We start from the raw sequence: 23,376 nt of genomic DNA, 5'->3' as shown, positions 1-23,376 counted from the left end.
AAATACAAATAGACTAGATATTGTAAATGTTATTATTGCTTGATAACTCATTTGTTATTCATAAATTTAATAGGTTAAAGTTAAAACATTCCTTTTGTTGAGACAGAAGAGAGGAAATAGTGAAGAACAGTCATTCTGTATGCTGAGAATATGTGTTGCTTTGAATGTTTGATAAATAAAGCCATTTGCCCTATAACAAAGCAGGTTAGAGGCAGGTTGGAAATTAAAAGAGAGAGACAGGGAGAAGGAGGGAAGAGATGCCAATTAGCCACCCAAGGAGCAACATGCAATGGGATGCAGTTAAAGACACAGAACCAGTGGAGATACACAAATTAATAGTTATGGGATAATTTAAGATATAAAAAATAGCTAGCAAAAAGTTTGAGCCATGACCATGCAGTTATAATTAATATAAGCTTCTGTGTGTTAACTTGGGTGATGTGAGTGGGAGAGATGTGTCCATACCGCCAGCAGGTCAATACAGGAAATCTTCCAACTACAGCCTTGTTGACATACACTTTGTAATTCATGTCCCTATACAAATACCTTTTAAAACAACTCCCAAAGTAGAATTGATATTAATTATTATCAGTATTTCTCACTGACTTATTTTTGGTGCACTCACTAACATGCTTTTGGTTTTGTTGGTTTTGAGACAAGATCTGTTGTATCCCAAGTTGACAGGAAATTCATCATGTAATTGAAAATTACATTGAATCCCTGGTCTTTTGACCCTCCCTTCTTAATTTTGGCATTACATATGTGTGACAAAACATTTCACTTGGCTTCTAGCTTTTCCGTTTATGCATGTATGTATTTGTGTTTATGATGAAGTCCATACAAATGTGAGAATGTATGTGTTCTTATGCTAAAGATAGATGATAATATCAGGTGTTGAACCTTGATTTTTAACTTGTTTGTGACAATCTCCTTCTTCTTGTATGTCCCTGTGTGTGGCAAATTGGCAGGTCCTAAGCTTGTAGGCAATCTCCTGTCACCACCTCTCATGTCATAGAAGGTATACTAGGCATAAAAAAATCAGGCTGCATCTCTATGTTTGAAGGTTTTTTGAGGATCCAAACTCAGGTCTTGTGACATACAAGGCAACTGATTTCCTTTGAGCTATCATATGAGCCAAGCTTTCAATCTCCTTAAGTGACTTAATTTTCTCATATATTATATAATTTACTTTATTGCTACACATTCTCTGTAGATCATTTATCACTACCAGGTTTCAATCAAATCTTAGATTCATTGAATTCATGTATCCTACTTCTCTGGCACTGGCTTAAGTCTTACCTTCTCTCCTGAATTGATTCAGTTGGTTCTTGAGATAATGAGGAACAATACAAGCCTGCAATGGAGGGTGATGCATGAAGAGACAGCACAACTAGACCAGGAACATTTAGGACACTCTGACTATTGAAAACATATCAAAGTAGTACTGGGAATGTAAATGAAGCATTTGACTGAATATGGAAGTCTATGCCTTGAGCATCTCTAGCTGTCTATGTTTTGGTGCTTTGGTCTTAAGGAGTCACTATCCACAAGTTGTGGACCTGAGGGGTGAATGTTACTGGGAAGAAATCTCCCTGAGAAGGGGTTAATAGAGTTCAGCAGACATGATGGTAATAAAAAATCCCAAACTGGAAATGCTCAGAATCCTCTGGCTTCCTGTACTATTGTGATCACATTTTACCAACTCATGCCTTTGCCACTGCTACTTGCCCATAGGATGTCTCCTCATGGCATCAGTAGTAAATTTGTGAGGTGATGAGTTCACTAATGAACTGGATTTTATCTGCTTACTAACTGTGTGTGTGTGGCAAATGATATCATTGAAATGTTGACCAGCCTTCAGGAGCTCAAGGATTGAAGGGGAAGGCATGGAGTCAGCAAACTAATCAATTAACTTGACTTTTCTATCTGAGGGTGTAAAAGTTAATTGGCTGGGGTCAGAGAGAGGACAAAATTTAACTCTCTGAGGCCAAAAAAAAGGAGGAAACATGCAAAAATTTATATTTCTCCATCATTTTCTCTGTGTTTCTCTTAAGGCTTATATATCTGAACAAAATCTCTCAGGCATTATAAAACTTACAATGTGGTTACATACTATTTTTCAAGTGCATGATTAAAATGAAAATAGTTAGAAAGCATGATTTCCAATTTCCCTCAAACGATTAAACATCCTACATATCATGGATGTAAAACAAATTATTAGAAGAACCCACATACACGCATATACAAGCAACTTGGCATAGATTAACAGAATATAAGCAAGTAAGATTATTTCTCAGCCATTCATTACTGCCAGGCTGATTTTTGTGATTACAAAAGAAGGATCAATGATTTTATTACTTATCTCAGATGATAATCTTATAAACAATCTTAAAAGAATCACAAACCTAAATTATTATATATGAAAAACAACCAGTCTTCTGTCTTTTAAATACTCAGATTGTGTATTCACTCATCAGTAGCTTTTTTTATATCAGGAAGCAGAGGGCATAAATGGGCATTAATTACTAACTGTTTTTGAATTAATTATCAGGATTTAAGGATTAATGAATAAATCATCATCTTGGATTGCCAAACCATCCTAACAAGAAAAATCCATCTACAAATAATAAATAGGCTGCTTTATTCTTGTTTCTTGACCTCAATGAGTCCCTCACTCAACTATGTGCCTTTCCAAACTTTAGATGGTTTCCCCAGGTTTTTTCTCTCAAAGTTTTTAACAAAAATATCTTATCCTCTCTGTAAGGCACATTGAAAGCTTTGTTTTAGCTATGATGCACACTGAGGCCCATGTCACATCACTCAACATTAAGATTAAAATAACTTGAGCTAGCTTAACTTCTGGGACAAAATTTTGTTGTTCATTTTTCCTCTTTTGGGTAGTCTACCACCCAGCTCCTAAATGTATCACACAAGGAGGCTTATTCTTACTTGTAAATACCTGTCCTTAGTTTGACTTGTTTCTTTCCAGCTTTCCTTAACTTAAATTAACTCATCTACCTTTTGCCTCTGGGATTTTCCCATTCTCTTACATCTGTAAATCTTAGTCTTACTCTTACTTCTTCTGGCACTGGCTGTGTATTGGTTGGCTGACACTGACGTCTTCCTACTTCTCTCTCATTCATTGATCCTTTTTACTCCCAGACTTCTTCTGTATGTCCTTTGCCTGCCAGCCCCTTCTGACCTTTTTCATGCCTCCCTCTTGGCTTCAGATCTTTATTAGACCATCAGTTGTTTAGACAGATACCATAACATAACTTCCCAAAGTTAAACAAATGCAATGTAAAAAAGTAACATACTTTAAAAATTTCTACAACACAATTGTTTTCCTTCATCATTAATCTAAACTACAATCCATATGGATCCTCAATAAAACTAGGATGTGAAATTTCCTTGATCTGGGTTTCTATTCTCTGGATCCCATGCTTTATCATGGGCAGGGGAAACACCATATCTTGTTTTTGACTTTATTAGTTTCCCCACTAAACTAAACTCTATCATAATCAATTACTACATTTATTAAAGAACCCAAATCACCAAAATCCCATTTAAACCAACACAATTATTTTGGATAAAATGATTGCTTTAACAGAATAGCTTAGGAGGAAATCATTTTTACAATAATCCACAAACAAAAATGCCCAGTAGAATGGAATATTTCCCAGAGATAGTCATAATAAATTAATGAAAGTAGGGTTCTTCCCCCATGCATTCAAGCCATGCTAGATAACATAGGAAAATACCAGTGGCAAAAATTTAAAGGTGCAACATTAGCAAAAGACATTTTAGGGCCAAAGCCCTAAACTTTCCTCCATGGTGGACCAACCTACTGATCTTCAGTTGCCATGTACTGTTCCTCTGATATGGCTACATAAAATATCACATTAAATGCTGTAATACTGGTTTTGTTTTTCCTAGTAAAGTTGTCTGTCATTTGCAGAAAGTGAATAATAATAGGCAGACCTCAATGTTATACTTTGTAATCAATAATTTCCTTCCCCTTTCATACAGTGACATATGGATCATGGTTTGAGCACACCCGTAACTGGCTGTCTATGAGAGAAAATGACAACTTCCTGTTACTGAGCTATGAAGACATGAAAAAGGTACCTGTCATTCTTACAGCAATCACAAAATCCTTTAGCAATTCACCTCATGCAGTAACCCACATTGTTCAGTATCTCTATTCCAACTATACTATCACTGGTAGGATCATGAAGAGTCACTAAATGTGAGATTATACCCTATTTCCTTTATTAAGGTGATCTGTCGTTTACTCTCCAGCCTCCAAGTTACCCTACTTGACCCTGAAGTAGGTTGGGGCAGCTCAAACATGTTCTAGTGGTGTTTCAATTCTGTCTATGCAACAATTTTGATACAGCTGATAACCCAGTGGTAGTGGGGAAGGGGTAAACAGTGTAATACTACTGGTGTGCCGAAATGTATGCCTTTTCCCTTTGATGAAAAGAAGAGGGACAATGGCATGCAATCTTTCAGGAGGAGGGTTTCCTGTGCTCTGAAGTACTGAGGGTTTCTGCATGGTGAGCTAGAAGACACTGAAAATTTCAATACTCTTAGAAAAGAATATCTAAAATGTTTCAACACTAACTAATGAAATATATCTAAATACTCTGATAGGTCACACCCTTATGTTATTTTGCAGGTTTCATTTCATTGAAATGTCCCACTGAAAGTCATAAATATGTTTAAGTAATATGTGCATGTCACAAATATCTCTTACTTTAAAAATTAAAAAAAAAATCCTGGAAGGGTGTCACATGATTGTCTAACTTGCACTGAGAGTTAGAGACTGACTCAGAACCACAGGCCATCCTTGGTTGTCTGGTGTGTTTGAGGCCAACCTTGGGTATAAGAGACCTTGTTTCAAAAGACTACTAAGGAAAATAATTTTGAAGTTCATTTGTCTAATTTATTTTCATGTACGTAAAAAAAAATCTTCCCTATAATGATGGGCACATAATAATGAAACCAAGCATATAAACACAAAAGTATTATCATTTGATCAGCAACTCAAAAGTTTAAGCAGTTTGAAAGTTACATGTGAAATGCAACCATCATTTACACATTTATAATCAGTGATAAAGATATCAATTGTACTTTTTACTGAGCAAAACGAAATTGTCCTGAGCAAACAGTCTGTCAGAAAAAAATACTTGTCCATCATTAGAATTCTTCAAAAATTTAGTTAAGGAGAAGCAATCTTACAGTAAATGCTAACCTTACAGAAGTAGACTCTGGTGATGAAAAGGCTGCTAATAGTTGTAACTTTTTTGTTGCTTTTATGTTCTCTTATTATATTTTTTATTTTTTAAAACAATTATTAATTATATATTATTTTGGAGCCTGTCCTGGAACTCAGTTTGTAGCCCAGCCTTGCCTTGAACACAGAAATCTGATTGCCTCTGCCTCCTGAGTGCTGGGATTAAAGGCAAGCACCACCACACATGGCAATTTAAATATATTTTGATCAGATTCTTCCCTCACACATTTCTTTCCAAATCATCTCCCCATCCTTACACACCCAACTTCAAATTCCTTGTTAAAAAAAATCCCCAAATGAAAACAATAGCAAAAGAGAAAAACGCCATGAGACTGGACTAGGGCCTCTGCATTGGCAAGACAGTTGATTAGTTTGCTCTGCTTAATGGGCTCCCTGACATTGGGATCATGAACCATCCTTGGTGTATAGCAGGCTTTTGAGAGTCCACACATCCTAGCATGGGACAACTTACACAACCCTTGTGCAGGAGTAGTGTTGTTGGAGAATATCTCTCCAGCTCCTGCCGCCAAGTCCTGCCAATCCCAGAGCCCACTTATAAAATAAACACACAGACTCTTACAATATTTAAACTGCTTGGCCATTAGCTCAGGCCTATCATTGTCTAGGTCTTACACTTATATTTAACCCATTTCTATTAATATTTACTTTGCCACTTGGCTCATGGCTTACTGGTACTTTACATCTCCCTTGTCCTGGTCATGGCTACATGCAGTCTCTCATCTGCCTTCCTGTTTCCTCTTTTCTCCTCTCTGTTAGTCCCACCTATCCTTCCTGCCTGGCCACTGGCCAGTCAGTGTTTATTTATACAGAGTGATATCCACAGCAGAGTAGGGGCTTGAACCTGTCTCAACTGGTTGTATTAGGCTCTGCTGACTCACCATCATAGGTCTTGTGTTGGAGGAGATGGGAATGGGGGTATGGGTTGAGGGGGAATGATATGGTGGTCAGAGGAAGGTGGGGAAGGGGATCTGTGGTCAGTATGTAAAATGAATAGAAAATTTCTAATACTAATAAAAAAGGAACAAAAGAAAAACACCAAAGTGTAACTAACTGTGAGCACCCCCCTGCTGTGGGATGTTCTGTATGTCCTGTGGGAGCCCTTCTTGGGTTCCTTGTGGCGTTACCCAGCAGGTCTGCATAGAGGATGATTAGGACCATGGGCCTGAGTGCAGGTGTCTGAGATGGTCTGCACTTGGCTGTACTGTGGGATGGTCTGTATGTCAAGTTGCTCTGATTGGTCAATAAATAAAACCTGATTGGTCGTGGCTAGGCAGGATGTATGGGCGGGACTAACAGAGAGGAGAAATAAAAGAACAGGAAGGCAGGAGTCACAGCCAGCCACTGCCAGGACAAGCAGCATGCGAAGATACTGGTAAGCCACGAGCCACGTGGCAAGGTATAGATTTCTAGAAATGGGTTACTTTAAGATATAAGAACAGTTAGCAAAAAGCCTGCCACGGCCATACAGTTTGTAAGCAATATAAGTCTCTGTGTTTACTTGGTTGGGTCTGAGCGGCTGTGGGGCTGGTGGGTGAGAGAGATTTGTCCTGACTGTGGGCAAGGCAGGAAAACTCTAGCTACACCCCCCCACCCCCCAAAAAAAACCAAATCTATGGAGTCTATTATATGTTGGTTAATTATTCCTGCACATGAACACTGCCCTGGAGTGATTGATATATACAGGGTCACTGAACTGCAGAAACCTGATTTTCCCTCTCCCCGCAGGTATAAATGACAGTTTAGGTGTTAACCTTTACCTCAGTGGCTAGATTTTCATTCATTCATTCACTCATTCATTCATTTTTAGAAATTATAACAAAATAAAGTACAATATGATGAATCAATACTATCACCTTAGAGTTAGACAAGACAAATCAACAGAACAAAAGTATCACAAGAAATGGCACAAAAATCAGAGATCTCAATGTTTGATCACATGGGAAGCCAAAAAAATCATGAAACTAGAAACTCTAATTTATAAGTAGAGAACTGATTCAGACATGGAGCACAATGCAGCATGCTTCAGAATGTGGCTTCATATGTGTTTTTCTCATGCTGATGTGGAGGGCCTTGTTTCTTTATGTTCTCCTCTCCGGCCCTTAGACTCTTAGAGACCAGGTTAGTTAATTCGGTGGATTTTCTTTTGGTGACTTTGATATCACTGACCCCTACACTCCAGCCTTGCCCTGTTCTGAAGTTTATTTGTGAGTTCCACCTAATGTTTGGCTGTAGTCTTTGCATATTTTTTCCATCAGTTGCTTTGTGGTGAAGTCTATGTGATGACAGTAGGACAAGATATCAGTCTATGAGAAAAGCAGTATATCATTTCATTGACTTTCTTTGCCATTGATATTTTTGCTATCCTAAATCTCTGGGATATACTGCCTCTCAGTGCTGGCCCTCAGATGGGAGCCCCTCTCAGGATATGGGTCTGTGCTCTGCCGGTCATTACTTGTTCATTCCCCCAAATGCTGCCACATCTTTACCCAAGCAAATTTTCTCGGTAGCACAGATTGTAGGTTGAAGGCTTTGTGGCTGGTCTGGTGTCCCAGGCCTCCCACAGGAAATCTTGCCTGGTTAGAGGAGATGTCTAGTTCAGCTGCCATATTCTTTGTTACTAGGTCACCCTCATAGATTCCTGAGGGTGTTTCCATTGCTCTAGGTTTCCATCTCATTCCAGTGATGCCCCATATTCCATTGTCTCTCCTAATTCTCTTTCAACCCATCCTCCACCCACATGATCCCTCCTGTTCCCATATCCATTCTCCCTTCAAATACTCTCCCCCATCCACTAGCAATGTCCATTTTACTTCCTCACAGTGAGATGCATGCATACAGACCCCCTTGGGCATACCTAATTATTTAGTTTCTCTTGGTCTGTCAGTTGTAGCTTGGTTCTCCTTTACTTCTGATGTAATAGTCACTTATGATTGAGTACATACCATACTTGTATTTCTGTGTCAGAATTGCCTTAATCATGACTATCTTTTCTACATCCATCAGTTTGCCTTCAAATTTAATGATGTCATTGTTTTTAACAGCTGAGTAATGCTCCATTATATAAATAAACCAGATTTTCTGTATCCATTTTTCTATTGAGTTTATTTACAGTTTCTGACTATTACAAATAAACATTCTATAAACATAGTAGAACAATGGTCCTGTGGTATGGAGTGTTCTTAAGGCATATGCCCTGGAGTGGTATGGTATAACTGAGTCTTGAGGTAGATCAATTCCCAAATTTCTTAGAAAATGCCATATTTATTTCCAAAGTGGCTATATAAGTTTGTACTCCAACCAGCAGTGGAGGAGTGTTCCTCTTATTCCATGTGCTCTTCATCATAAATCTGTCAATGGTAACATTGATCTTAGCCATTTTGACAGGGGTAAGTTAAAATTTCAGTGTTGTTTTTAATTGCATTTCCCTAATGGCTAAGGATTTGAATATTTCTTTGACTATTTCTCTGCCGTTTGATACACCCCTGTTGAGAATTCTCTGTGCAGATCTGTACTTCATTTTCAAATTGGATTGTTTATTTTATTGATATCTAGTTTCTTGTGTTCTTTTTATGTTTTAGGTATTACACCTATGTCAAATGTGGAAGTGGTTAAAATCTCTTCTCATTCTGTGAATGGCCTTTTGTCCTATTGTCAGTTTCCTTTGCTTTACACAAGTGTCTCAGTTTTATAACATCCCATTTGTTAATTGTCATTGTTATTGCCTGCTCAATTAGTATTCTGCTCAGGAAGTTGTCTCTTGTTTCAATGTGTTCAAGGCTATATCCCACGTTCTCTTTAATCAGGTAGTATCTGGATTTGTGTTGAAGGCTTTGATCTTCTTGGACTTGATTTTTGTACAATGATAGATATGTACTTATTTGCATTTTTATACATGCAAACATCCAGTTTTACCAGTGCCATTTGTTGAAAATGTTGTTTTTTCTATTGTATAATTTTGGCTTCTCTGTCCAAAATCAAATGTCCAGAGGTATGTGTATTTACTTCTGGGTCCTTTATCTTATCAAAAGTACAATCTCTCTGTTTTTAATGAAAAAAGCATGTGAGTTTTATTACTAGTACTTTGTGGTATAGCTTTAAATCAGGGATAGTGTTGTTATTTTCTCATCCAAGATTGCTTTAGCTATCCTGATTTTTTTCATAGAAAGTTGAGTATTGTTATTTTGTGATCTGTAAAGAATTGTGTTAGAATTTTGTTGGGAATTGCATTGAATCTGTAGATTGCTGTTAATAAGCTGACCAGTTTTACTATGTTAAACCTGATGATCAATGAATATGGGAGACATTTCCATGCTTTGAAATCTTCTCCAATTTCTTCCTTCAGAGTCTTTAGGTTCCTGTCATACTGGTTACTCACTTACTTACTTACAGTTACACCAAGATATTTTATTTTATCTTGTGGCTATTGTGAAGCATGTTGTCTTCCTGATTTCTTCCTCACCCCATTTATCATTTGTATATAGGAGGACTACTGGTTTTTTTTTCAGTTATTTATGAACCCAGCTACTTCACTCAAGATGTTTATCAGTTTTCAATCTCCTTGGTAGAATTATTGGTATAGATTATGTATACTGATGTACCACCTGCAAATAGTAATTTTTTGACTTCCTTTACAATTTGTTTTTCATTATTCTCCTTAAGTTGTCCTATTCTGCTAGACAACACTTCAAGTACTGTGTTAAAAAATGTAGAAATAGTGGAAAGCCTGATCACATTCCTCTTATTGTGTAATTGTTTTGACTTTCTCCCCATTTAATTTGATGATGGCTATTGGTTGCAATATATTGCCTTTGGAATGTATAGGTATGTCCCTTATCCCTGATCTCTCCAAGATATTTATCATGAAGTGGTGCTCCTGTTTGTCAAAGGATTCATTTGCCTCTAATAGGATGATCATGTGGAGCTTTTCTTTCAGTTAATCTATATGATGGATTTAATTAAAAGATTTTCATATGTTGAGTCATCCTTGCATCTCTGGGATGAAGCCCACCTAACCAATTTGGATTATCTTTTTGTTTTCTTGGATTGAGTTTGTGAGTCCTTTATTGAGTATTTTACACCTATGTTCATGAGGGATTGGTCTGTAATTCTATTTTTGTTTTTTCTTTGTGTGGTTCAGATATCATGGTAACTGTGGCCTCATAAAATAATTTGGCAATATTCCATCTATTTCTATCTTGAGGAACAATTTGAGGAGTATATGTATTAGCTCTTCTTTGAATGTCTGGTACAAGTATGTACTAAAACAATCTAGTCCTGACTACTATAATTTGGGAGACTTTTAATGACTGCTTCTATTTCCTTGGGGATTATGCATCTATATAAATTGTTTTAAACTTCATATAACTTCAGTAAGTGATATCTAACACAAATGTTGTTCACTACTTTTAGATTTTCCAAGTTTGCAGTGTAAACATTTGTGAAGTATGACCCAATGATTTCCTTAATATCCTAGGTGTCACTTGTTATGTCTCTCTTTTCATTTCTGATTTTGTTAATTTGGATGTTCTCTCTCTGCCTTTTAGTAAGTTTGGAAAATGTTTGTCTACCTTGTTGTTTTTCCTCAAAGAACCAACTTGAAGTTTCATTGATTGTTTGCATTGTTCTCTTTGTTTCTATTATATTGATTTTCATCCTCTATTTGATTATTTCCTGAATTCTTTGTAGTATTTGTGTCTGCTTCTTATTGTTCTAGAGCTTTTAATTGTGCTGTTAATTCTCTGGTATGAGAATTCTCTAAATTCTGCTTTCGGGTTCTTAGTGCTATGAGCCTTCTCTTAACACAGCTTTAATTGTGTCCCATTAGCTTCAGTAGGTCATGGAATTATTTTAATTGAATTCTAAGAATTGTTCAAAAACTTTATTTCTTTATTGACTCTTTGTTAATTCAGTTAGGAGGTTTTTAGTTTTCATGATTTTATAGTCTTTCTATAGTTTCTGTTATTTTCAAATGCAAATTTTACTCATAGTGGTCTCATAGTATATAGTGGGTTATTGCAATTGTTTTAATCTGTGAATACTTGATTTGTAACTGAGTATATGATCAATTTTGGAGAAGGTTCCATGAGAAAATGAGAAATAAGTGTAACCTTTTGTGTTTGGGTGAAACGTACTATAGATTTATGTCCTGTGGTCATTTGCGCCATAATATTTGATAATTCCATTATTCTTCCATTTAATTTCCTTCTGGATGGCATGTCCATTTGTAGGGATGAGAGGATGGCAGAAGTGTCCCAGTATAAATGTTTGGGATTTGGCTTTTGATTTAAGTATTAGTCCTGTTTCTCTTACAAATAAGGGTGCCGTTGCATTTGGAGTATAAATATTAAGAATTGAAATGGCATTGTGGTGGATATTTGCCTTAATAAGTATACAATATCCTCCAAATTCTTTTTTGAATTATTTTGGTTTGATTTCTTACCATTACATTTAAATCAACCTATCATTATTAAAATTTGTATTGTAATTAATAATTTGTAATTATTCATCTGTGTATTGTCACAGGTCCTGTGGCTTTACCTGTCCTCCAGTATCTTGCTCCTTGGGCATCTCAGATGTGTCTCTCCACTGTGCCCTTCTTCTTCCCCTCTGTATTTTAGTTTTTTCACCTAACCTCATCCAGCCAGGGTATTGGTCAAAATGCTTCTTTATTAAACCAATCAGAACATAATTTACACATGGTATGAAATATTCCAAAACAATTTCCTTTTTTTGGTCTACATTAATGGAAAGGTTTTATCATTAACATAGTAAAGCTACATATAAAAGTTATTAAGAATTGCAGTTCTTATACGCAATCCATTTGCGTTTGGCAAAAATAGACAAAATAATTATGTAACTTATCTAAGTCTAAAGTTTTGTATCTAATTTACTTTCCATTATAACTAAGGAATATTTATTTATAACTATTTATTCTTCAAATTCATCAAATCCCAGAAGGATGAAATATTACTCAATGACAGGGACATCAGGCTATCTCATCAGTCACCCAAAGATCCTCTGCAATGATGGGGCATCCATCTTTGGCATACAGGCCTGGAATAGCCTACAGAATTTACTGTGAACAGAGAATACTAAAAGACTTCCTAGCTTGTCTTGGCAAAGTTTGGCAGTCACCACTTGCTGCACTCTCCTGATCTAGTTTTTACAGTGGCTGTCAGCAATTGAAGCAAAGGCCATTTCTTTGCCCAGATTGCTACATTTATTCAGAAAAAAAAAAAACTCCATACAGTTTCTTTGATGTTCATCATCCATTCTGAAGTTGATTGGTGCTGCCAGGACAGACATATCTCAGTTTCATGAAAAGCTTTAATTATTAAAACATCTTAAATGTCATATTTTGTAGTTCTTTGAATGTTTTGAAGATTTCTTATCTACTTAAAATACATGTTTGTGTACCTAGAACATCTAACTAACAAGACAATAAATTTGACTATTAGAAATGACTACTGATCTGTATTGCTTAATTATATACTACATTTATTATTGAATTGCATAAAAGTTACCTTAAGCAATAGTGGTAGTATACATACAACAAAAGTAACTTTAAATTTGTATAAATAAAGTAAAATTCATTCCAATATAAAATATTTAGAGCTTAACAGTTGTTTGTGAGGATTAAATATCCCATAATTTACTTTTTTCCCATCATAATAATGTAACATTTTTTTCTAACATTTCTATATCATATCTCCTTTCTTCTTTTAGAAAAAGATTATGACCAATTTCAATTCGTAACCAACCCTTCTTAAATGAAAACAAACATTTATAACCAATAGTTTGGGACTGTAGGTCTAGATTTCTAGACTTCTTCCTGCTATTTGCTGGGTGCTGGTAAACTTTCAGGAATTCTGAGAAAATCACGATCATTGTTAAGGTTTGGCTTGAATATTTTGTGAATCTGGATCATCACAGCTAGCAATCTTAAATCTATTTTGGATGTTGGATCACCCTCATCATTTTTATTGGTGCTTTTTTCTCCGGTCTGAAAATATGTAAATTTTTAAAGGTTATATATATACCTTTATTAAAAATACAAACTGTACAATGTACAGATTGGTGTAACTTAATAGCTTTCACAATCAAATGTCTCTCAGATGTTGTCATCCACGCATTAACAGTCAAAAACCTAAAAACAGCACACAACATAATATAGAATCTAGACTCTCTGTATATTTTGATCTGTATATGACTTAGCATAATTTTTATTATTCCTATACATTTTTAGGGATTTTACTTTATTAATTTTAAATCTATGACTATTTCTAGTCTTTCTCTTCCTCTCCCAAGCCTACACACATTTTTCAAACACACTGGGATCCACTTAGAGGCCTTTATGTCTAAATTTGTCCTTACTGTGTATCTCTAAGCCTTTCTGTCTTTATGAGCAAAAAACCTTCATTTGCCACCTACCATGTGGCTGGGAGTTGCCTCTCTGTACCTCATCCTGTGTGAGAATGTGATAACTTGCCATGCTGCAGCTCAAGCCAACATGTCACACACAGGGGATGTGTCTCTGTATAGTGGCCCACATGAGAGGCATGAATGATAATGCTCGTCTTGGCTCTGTTTTTGTGTGTCTAGAAGCCTTTTTAAGGCCTCTCACACTGTGGGACTCACAGTGTGTGCCATATGTAACTGGACATTTCTCTCCCACGTACCAGTTCTCAAATTACCGCTCAGAGATGTCTATTAATTACAAAATGCTCAGCAAAAAAAACTCAAGCTTGATACTAACTAGATATTACATTTGAATAACCCATATCTATTAATCTATGTTGTGCTACATGTCTTGTGGCTTCACCTGCCTATAACATCTTGCTTCTTCAGTGGCTCACTCCCACTCTACCCTTCATTTCCTCCTCCATAATTTGGTTTTATTGCCTAACCATATCCTGTTTGGCTATTGGTCAGTCAGCTTTTTTATTAAACCAATCTGGACATAATTTATAGTGTACAGCAACATTCCATGGCACTTGAAAAGGGGGTGGCCTATGAGTTGTAATAGGAAGGACACCAGGATGTAAGAAAGCAGAGTTTTCCACAGGAACTGCATTGACAATCACCTGGAAATGGGGGCACTGAGTGAGGACAGGCCCAGAAAAATTTTCATATAAAGCTGTGAATAAAACTGATTAATTGGACTTGGGATAACAGAGGTAGAGGTGAGGATTTATAGATGGCCTACTTGCTTTCCTGGTGAGAGTGACTTGTGGGTTCTTATGGAGTGTTTTCTTGATTTGGGGGTGAGGGAAAAGCAATGAGTAAGTAGAGGGAACTTTGGAGTATAAGACCTGTGTTATATACATTATATTGGGAAATTTTGGGGAGAGACTATAGCAGGTGTTCTGCACAGAGATGAGGATGAAACTAGGAGACTAGACTTCAAGGAAGAAATGGAGAGGTAAAGCTCTGCATTGAGCCTACTGCTTTCAAGCCCACCTTTGCATGAGGATTTATGGGAAATGCTTGATGGAGTTGAGGTGTTGGACAAAGCAATGATTTATGGTATAGGTGTTTAAGGGTGTCTCTGAGATTCACTAGAGATGAAGGTAGCTGATGTAGGTGTTTTGATGCAGAGCTGTAGATAATACTTGTGGATGGGACACAAAGGAATGGAAAATAAGCCAAAAACGTAGTTAGCTTATTTTTCCCTGGCCGGAACAATCTGTGAGTTCCCATGGAGGGCCAGTTGAAGTAGGGTGTGGGGATAATGCTATGAGTTGGAAGAGCAGGAAAGGAGGAGAAGCTCTTTGGGATCCACTCTAGATGGGGGTGGGGTGTGGTGGTATTGTGTATTCTAATAAATTTATCTGGGGTCAGAGAACAGACAGCCACTAGATACAAAGTCTAGAAAATGGTGGCACTCACACCTTTAATCCTAGCATTCCAGAGATAGAAATCCCTCTGGATCTCTGTGAGTTCAAGGCCACATTGGAAATAGCCAAGCATGGTGACAAATGCCTTTAATCCCAGAAAGCCAGTCTTTAATCCCAGGGAGTGGTGGTAGAAAGCAGAAAGATATATAAGGCATGAGAACCAGAAACTAGAAGCATTTGGCTGGTTAAGCATTCAGGCTTTTGAGCAGTAATTCAGCTGAGACCCATTCCGGATGAGGACTCAGAGGCCTCCAGTCTGAGGAGACAAGACCAGCTGAGGAATTAGCAAGGTGAGATAGCTGTGGCTTGTTTTGTCTCTCTGATCTACCAGCATGGACCCTAATAACTGGCCTCAGGTTTGATTTTATTAATAAGAACTTTTAAGTTTCATGCTACAGTGGGGGATGACACGGATATTTTGCTGCAGAAGTTTGAATCAGACTTGGGGATTGGATCTGGAAGAAGAGTAGAAAAGGTTAAAATATTTGGTCAGCCTACCTACTTCCCTGGCAGGAGTCAGAAAAATAATTTTTAATGAAATATATTAAGGATAACCTAAAACAGAAAAATTGAACCATTCCAAAAATAATTTGCTCTCTTAATTTTATTTTCCAGGGATAGAAAGTTTTCATGTAAGAAGCAAAGACATCCATCAGAACTTGCCTTTTGAAAAATATTTTAATTTTCATTATAAATTCAATTTTCCCCAGATAGCTTCATTACTCACCTCCACTGTATGCGTATTCAGTTTCCCATAAGTCTCCCTTCCAGGCATTCAACACATTCTTTTCAGTTATTGGCATGGTTGTTTACTTTCAATTAAAAGTTAACTGAATCTGTGATAAAATATGTAATACAAGTTTAGAGCTAAAAGAACCTTCATGAGCCCATGTGTAGGACTTGAATTCTAAGCAAAGTCACCCTTATTCCAAAATTTTGAGTTCTTATGACCAACCCTAGAAGTGAGCAAGCTGTGGCAGTGCACAGTTATAATCCGAGTCTATGTGGGTCTGAGGTAAACAGATTGTGGATTTGATGCCCATTTAAATAACAGCATGAAAGCATAATTAAAATCAAAATTAAAGTTTGGCTGTAACCCTTACTAAGAATTATTGAGAACATTTTTATGAAAGTATTTTAAAACTGTCTTATTCTCATTTACCCATAGGAAAAGGTATCCTTTGGCATAAACATGAACCTCCATTCAATTATTTGTGCATATGGCCTTCATTCACCTTGACTGCCTTCTAGAAGTATTTCTATAAGTATCTTTAAACATCACAGGGCAGGTTGGGTATGGTGGTGCAAACCTTTAATGCTAACTCTTAAGAGGAAATGAGTATGACTGTGTGAGGTCCTCTGGTCTCCACAGCAGTTTACATCACACCACATAGGACTCCCCCCTCTATAGGACATAGCACACTCTGTTTCCAGACAAAATATCCCATTGCAGTTAGTAGGTGGTTAGGCATACACCTGTGAATATAGCAATACACAGATGAAGACAACATGATCAGAAGTTTAAGGTCCTCATTCAGTACAATATAAATTTGAGGACAGTCTAAGTTATATGAGACCCATCCAATATCAACTCCCCCATAAAAGAAATCCCAGCCTCTATATTTTAGGGGCCAGAGATCAGTCACATTCCAACCCACTAAATATACAAATGTTGTGTGTGACTATTGCCCTCCATACAAGGTGTGTTTGTTTGCTAAACCCCATTGAATACTTTCTCATATTGTGTTGCCGTTTTTTCTTCATTTTTTTTCCATCGTCCATCTATAGGTACCTTCTCCGCATCTGTTCTTTTTAAGCTAATTATTAACCTCATTTTTGTTTTGTTTCTTCTTTCAGAATACAAGGGGAACCATAGAGAAGATCTGTGACTTCCTAGGAAAGAAATTGGAGGCAGATGAACTAGATCTGGTCCTCAAGTACAGCTCTTTCCAAGCCATGAAAGAAAACAAAATGTCTAATTTTAGTCTTGTCCCAGAACATATGGTTACTAATGGTTTGGTCCTCCTGAGAAAAGGTGAATAAACTCTTTAGTTCCAAAATATGTTAGAATCTGTGGTGGGTGTGTTGTTCATATTAGACTCTAAAAAAATTGGGAATATGTCAGCAGTCACTGCTTATTACTCATAATTTTTCACAGACCTTCCAGGGGGATCTCTCCATGGTAATGGCATGGACTTCAGAAACTGAAAATATTTATTTTGGTGGGGAGAGATGATCTTGGGATTTTAGAGTATTATGTCCAATATCCCCAATGGTAAATGAGAAAGTAGACATGTTTTTGTGAGGCTTGGTTAGGCTCCCAGTAGAATAGCCCTAAACTCAAAAGAAAGAAAATATTTAATGCAAAGAACTAAAGATACACACACACACACACACACACACACACACACACACACACACACAAACACATATATATGCATAGCACAAAATACACTTCTATTCACTAATGGAAAATATGTCCAACAGGTCAAGATTGATGATCCACCTCAGGCAAAGGGCAGACCTTACAAGGATTTAGAAAATTGTCCTCCAGGGTTAACATATGACGGCATTTGCCAAGCAAAATTTTGATTGCTTCACGATCATAGTTACTGGCTTTGTTCTGAATTGTCTCTCTTGGAATAGGAATATCCATCTTCTCTATGTCTGTGCCACCACTTTACACTAGGAGCAAATTGTAGGTGTGGTTTCATATCTGTGCAGTTGAGGAGTGACTGCCAGACTACACCACACCGAATTAGTGAATAATTGGTGAGGTGAGACTCAAGGTTGAAGAAGGAATGAGGTAGATGTGAGGTATTTGAGGGTGACTAAAAAACCTGGGTATAAATGCACATGTGGAGAGTTATGGGTTCAAATTTTCCTCTTCCATTTTTTACATGCTTCAGCCTTAAACTTCAGTCCCTCTCCAACATACAGTGTGAGGATCAGGTCATAAGAGTGTAAGACATCAGGAATATACATAGAGATAAGTAAGTTAAAGTCATTAGTGGATTGCATTTAATTCAGTACTCCTGGTGTCCTCACAGGAGGAAATTAGACTCAGATTTGGGCACACAAAAATGTCAGCTCAAGAAAATAGTCATCTATACACTATGGACTGAGGCCTATGGGAGGGTCCACTGCCATTGACCCTTAACCTCAGACAACTGTGCTCCAGGTTCTGTGGACATAGAGTTCTCTGTACTACAACTGAGAAACTCAATTAGAAAAGAAATTGCCACTCTTGGATTTCCTGTAATGAATCAAAATTGGGTAGAGATAAAAGAGTATGTGCACATAAATGGCTCCAAAGAAGTACCAAAAGAAATAAAGTGTATTGCTTACTAGAGAAGTGCTATTGAAAGTAACAATATTTTTTACCTGAGACACAATGGATCAGATGCTATAGAATTAGGGTCACAATTTCATGAGGAAAACTATAATTACCTCTTTTCTAGTTCTCTTCTTCCAGGATGTTTCCGCATTGGGATTTTAGTTTAGTCTCTTCTAAAACATAGTATATTTTCATGCATTATATTCCTTTGGAGGAAATGTATCAGTTATGTCAGAACAATGGATATGGCCCTATAAGTCACATGTGACTTAATTATCATAGTGATTATACATGACACCCATTTTTTTGCGTTTGAAGATAACTTTTATGCTGAGAAATTGTTTTCCTTGTACTAACACACACTATAAGCCATGAATCCCACAGGAAACCAGAACAATGAAGGGGAGACAAACTTCATCACACACTTCACCCTGATTCATAACTTCATTATAGAAGTTGCTGAGATGCATATGTTAGGAAACATTTTGGAAAGAATAAGATGAGCAAGGAAGATTTTGATCTTCTTATTTCCTACATTAGACTGATTCCTTTTTTAATACGGAAGGTATGAGTAGATCAAAGATTAATTCTAAAATTTATTTCATTACTTACCTTTACATACCTAATCCTGAAATTGTAAAGCATGAAATGTTATACTTGCTTTGACCACAGGAATTCTCTCAACTTGTTTTTGTTGTCCTTTATTTGCTTTTCTTAGGACACCAGAAAGATACATTTTCTTGCCTCTAGAGAGATAATATGAAGAGCTACTATTTCCCTGGGAGACTCAATTATCTGGCTAGATGGCATTAATTTAGTTTAAAGCTCCAATGAAAAATTTTCCACAAACAATTTTGGGCATTATTATTCAATATTTAGATACTGCAGAAAATATAGATCAGAGAGATGTCTTGTTTAGTTGACAAAACTTTTATAAAGACATTGTCACAATGAAGATATGTAGGAGGAAATGTCTTCTGACAAACTTCGAAGGTTTTCACCCTCATTAATTCACAGTAGATATTTACTAGACAGTGTACTTGAGCCAGTAATCATTTCCTCTTGTATAAAAAAATGTATTAATCTGAGACACAGAGAGAAGAAGACCCACAGAGAAGCCCGTTATCTACAGACCAAAAAGCCTAGAGGGTATGGACAACAACATTTTATGAGACCTACAGCGTCTAAAACCAGGAGGAAGTTCCTTTCCAAGAAGTGTCAAGCCACTATGCATTAGGGTTATACTTCATATGTTCAACTCCAGAAACATGATTCCCTCATTAGGACTGATTCATTCCATTAGGCAGAAATACTGAGTTTGTTCAGATTCTAGAAGCTCAGCATCTAGTCTGGCTTAAGAGAATCAAGATTGCTATTGGATACAGTAACACAACTTGTTCCAATAATGAGTTCCAATAATGAAGCTGAAAAGTAGAAATGGGCATTGATAGATTCCATTAGTAATAGATGACACTCTTACAGTCATCACAAGTAATGGTATATTATTTGAATGTGGTGTATCAATAATTACATTTCTTATAATGTATAACACTGGGCATTTAAAGTTAACATATGTGACAAAAATATTTTATTTTCATCAGGAAAACACATGACTACTATTGTTAGGCATTTTGGCTTCAAAACCACATACATCACTATAATGCTGGTAAGATCCCAAGGACTAATTTTCCTTCATCAGCAAAATGACAACAAGGCCACTATCTTCCTTACTCATTCAATAATCTTTTTAATAATTTCGTACTGAATATGTTTTTTATGTTTGATACATACAATTTAAGAAATATTTTACTTTTCAAACGTATTAGATGCATATTTCAACCATGTTTACAAAAAGGAAATGCATAAAGTAACACAACTGTGAAATAAAATACACGAAGGATGGGGGCTGTAGAATTCTATATGGAGAGAAGATAGTAAGAGATGGTCAAAGTCACACAAATAATGATACAAAAGTAAAAGAAGGGACTATGTGGAACACTTCAGCACATCATGGTGAAGGAACACATAATACAATGTGAAAAAAATGCACTACCTGAGATCTCTAAGCCCAAACCTAAAGACTTCCTAGAATGTGGTTATGAGAACCAAGATATGGTGGTAAAGACAGTGGATGAAATCATCTTTATGCAACACCAAACTCCATACTAACTGAAAACCAACATCCTGGATTGTTCTCAGCAAGCTGTATCTTGCTGAGAATGACTGAAGGATGTCTATTGAGAAGGAGAAATAATCTGGACATTAAAAATGTAGATCTATTGTCTATGCTGTTAGATTGTTTAGTGGATATGTTGGTATAGGAAATGGTTGACATTATTCACTAGTGGTACAAGTCTGTTTGCATATTTTCAAAGCATAAGAATTGTTCTCCACAGAATAACTGTTAGTTCTACATTATTGACTGTGTAGTCCTACTTAAGCAGATGGTAAACTCATGTGCATAAAGGAGTAAGAGCATATGTACAATCAACATTACCGATCTATGTGTCTATTTCACATTTTCTAGGCACAACTGGGGACTGGAAGAATCACTTTACAGTAGCCCAAGCTGAAGCCTTTGATAAAGTATTCCAGGAGAAAATGGCTGGTTTCCCTCCAGGGCTGTTTCCATGGAAATATCCTTAAAACTTCATAATCTTACATGAACACTGGTGTTTATTGAATTGGGTAGTTTTTTCCTAAAATGTACTAGTAATAATAGCAGCAGTAGTATTAGTGGCCATAGTAGGATAGTAGTGGTGGTTGTTTTATATGTATTTGTGTGTGTGTGTGTGTGTGTGTGTATGTACATTTCTGTGTGTAGTACCTTTAGGGATGAGATTAATGCATTGGTTCCCATGAAGTTGACATTACATGTGCTGTAAGCTCCTTTCTTTGCATCCTAGGAACTAAATTTGGGGTTTTTGTAAGGGTAGTACACTTCTCTTAACCTCTGAATCAATTCTCCAGCCCTAAATATTGTAGTCTTGAGTCATGAAATGTTTTTTTTTTACTATACATAGCCAATTAAGTCCAATGTGCTTCACAGAATTGCAGCTTAAAACAACCCTTGTAATATCTGAAATGCAAAACACTCTACAGAAATTTGTAGAAAATTTTTGGTCTGTGACATTTGGGTGAAAAATAAATAATTGTATTTATAGACATTCAAACCTAATTTATCTAGTCTATGGTAGAAGATCTTTAAAATTTACATTTCTGTTCACAATTGTGTATTTGTATTTCAGTTTTTTCTTCTTTTTGGTAATTTTTACAGGGTGTATACAATAATGGGTTTCATTATAAAACTGGTTCATACATGCACATCATTTTCATTTTCTCAGTATTACTCCTCTACTGCCAAGTGCCGTACATTCACTCATGTTAGTACTTTCTCCTACCACACAGCACCTCTCTGCCTGGGGGTCCTATAGACATATTTATATTTAAATATGGATGTTCAGAATGGAGAAAATGATGCAATATTTTCTTTCCTTTTTATGATTATAGGGAAGTTATTTATTTTAACTCTCATGGAGAATATACCTAGGGGCATCTAGAAGAGTCCAGAGCAGAGAGAGAAAGTAGTAGACAGAACGTGGCCAGCAGAATAGGTCAGGCCACTAAGTGGGGATCAAGAAAGCAAGACTAAAACAGAATAAGATGAGAGAGAGTGGCCGAAAAGATCAAGAGGGCTAAGAGTGGACATTGTCAAATTGAGTGTTTTATATACAAATGAGTGGCTAGGGAATAGAAGTCTATTGTAGCTTGAGAGCTTCTTTCCAGGTTCCCCAAGCCCCGCAGTCCCACAATCCACTTATAAAATCTATACCAATGTAAAACATTTTAAACAAGTTGTTCTTTAAAAGTAGGTTCATTAATCTACCCTTTTATCTTATCATCTCCATATCCTCCTATATATCTATATTATATCCCCTTTTCTTTTTTAGAAAGAGATCAGATTTATTATCAACCTGTTTTAAATAAAAATATTGGTTTTTCTCTGTCCCACACCAGAGGGCTCTTCTGATTTGGGACACAAGAATCTTTTAACCATTTTTTTTAAAGCAATATGTCTGGGTTTAGAGGGGGAGTGAGCCAATTCCACCTCTAAAGCCAGCTTGGTATATTTGGGAATTTGGGCGTAGCATCTCTTACTACTTCCTGCTGGAGGGGGGCGCTGTATCTTATGGGGATACAAAGAAAATTTTAGACCTATGGGGTAGTCCGTGAGGCTGTATTGTGTGAACCAGTTGCCTTGAAACCGGTCTGGATGTTGGATCATCTGGGCCATGGTGTCATCGGAGACCTTTCAGGGGGTCTTGGCTGGTGAAACCTGATGTATCTTAATCTGGAACAAGTCCACAGCCTCTGGCTTTCTGTGGAAACAAAAGCAGAACCTCTTTTCCAAAGTAACATATCCTTATATCCAAATTTTGAAGTCAAGGTACCTTTAAAATATACATTTTGGCATAACTCAACAGGTTTTGTAATCAAATGTTTTTCTTTAGTTATGAATATCAAAGAGAACATAATCCAGATTCTCTGTGTGGTAGCCATCTTTATGTGGCTTATGTTTTATATTACCTTGAGCCTTGAGCCTATTGCTTTAAACTGTACCATTGTAAGCCTGAAACGGCGCTGTGGCTGCTGGCTCCGCCCACTTCAGCTTCCCAACATGGCAGTGGTACGTTTTCCGCCAGCTCTGGGAGTCATCAAGTCTCAGAAATAGTGGGTCTAAGCTTTTATCAAAGCAGCGTGTAGCCCAGAAACCTCTTTTTTTTTTTTTTTTTTTTTTAAATAATAGTAAAGACTAAATCTAC

At 36.6% G+C, this 23,376-nt stretch overlaps 1 protein-coding gene across 1 annotated transcript in view; it reads left to right on the top strand.

Annotated features, from left to right (window-relative positions):
* The window catches only part of LOC114688384 (bile salt sulfotransferase 1-like), a 36,883-nt gene extending 15,006 nt beyond the window's left edge, over positions 1–21,877 (top strand). The window contains exons 4-6 of the mRNA XM_028862979.2: positions 4,030–4,124; positions 17,074–17,251; positions 21,081–21,877. Coding sequence (XP_028718812.2) covers positions 4,030–4,124; positions 17,074–17,251; positions 21,081–21,199 — 392 coding nt within the window. The 3' untranslated portion in view covers positions 21,200–21,877. The remainder of the gene's footprint in view (positions 1–4,029; positions 4,125–17,073; positions 17,252–21,080) is intronic.
* Positions 21,878–23,376: the final 1,499 nt, after the last annotated feature.

This window comes from Peromyscus leucopus, chromosome 1 (genome assembly GCF_004664715.2).
Source record: "Peromyscus leucopus breed LL Stock chromosome 1, UCI_PerLeu_2.1, whole genome shotgun sequence".
Taxonomy (NCBI): Eukaryota; Metazoa; Chordata; class Mammalia; order Rodentia; family Cricetidae; genus Peromyscus; species Peromyscus leucopus.
The sequence above is the reverse complement of the archived record's forward strand: the minus strand, read 5'-3'. Positions and strand labels throughout refer to the sequence as shown.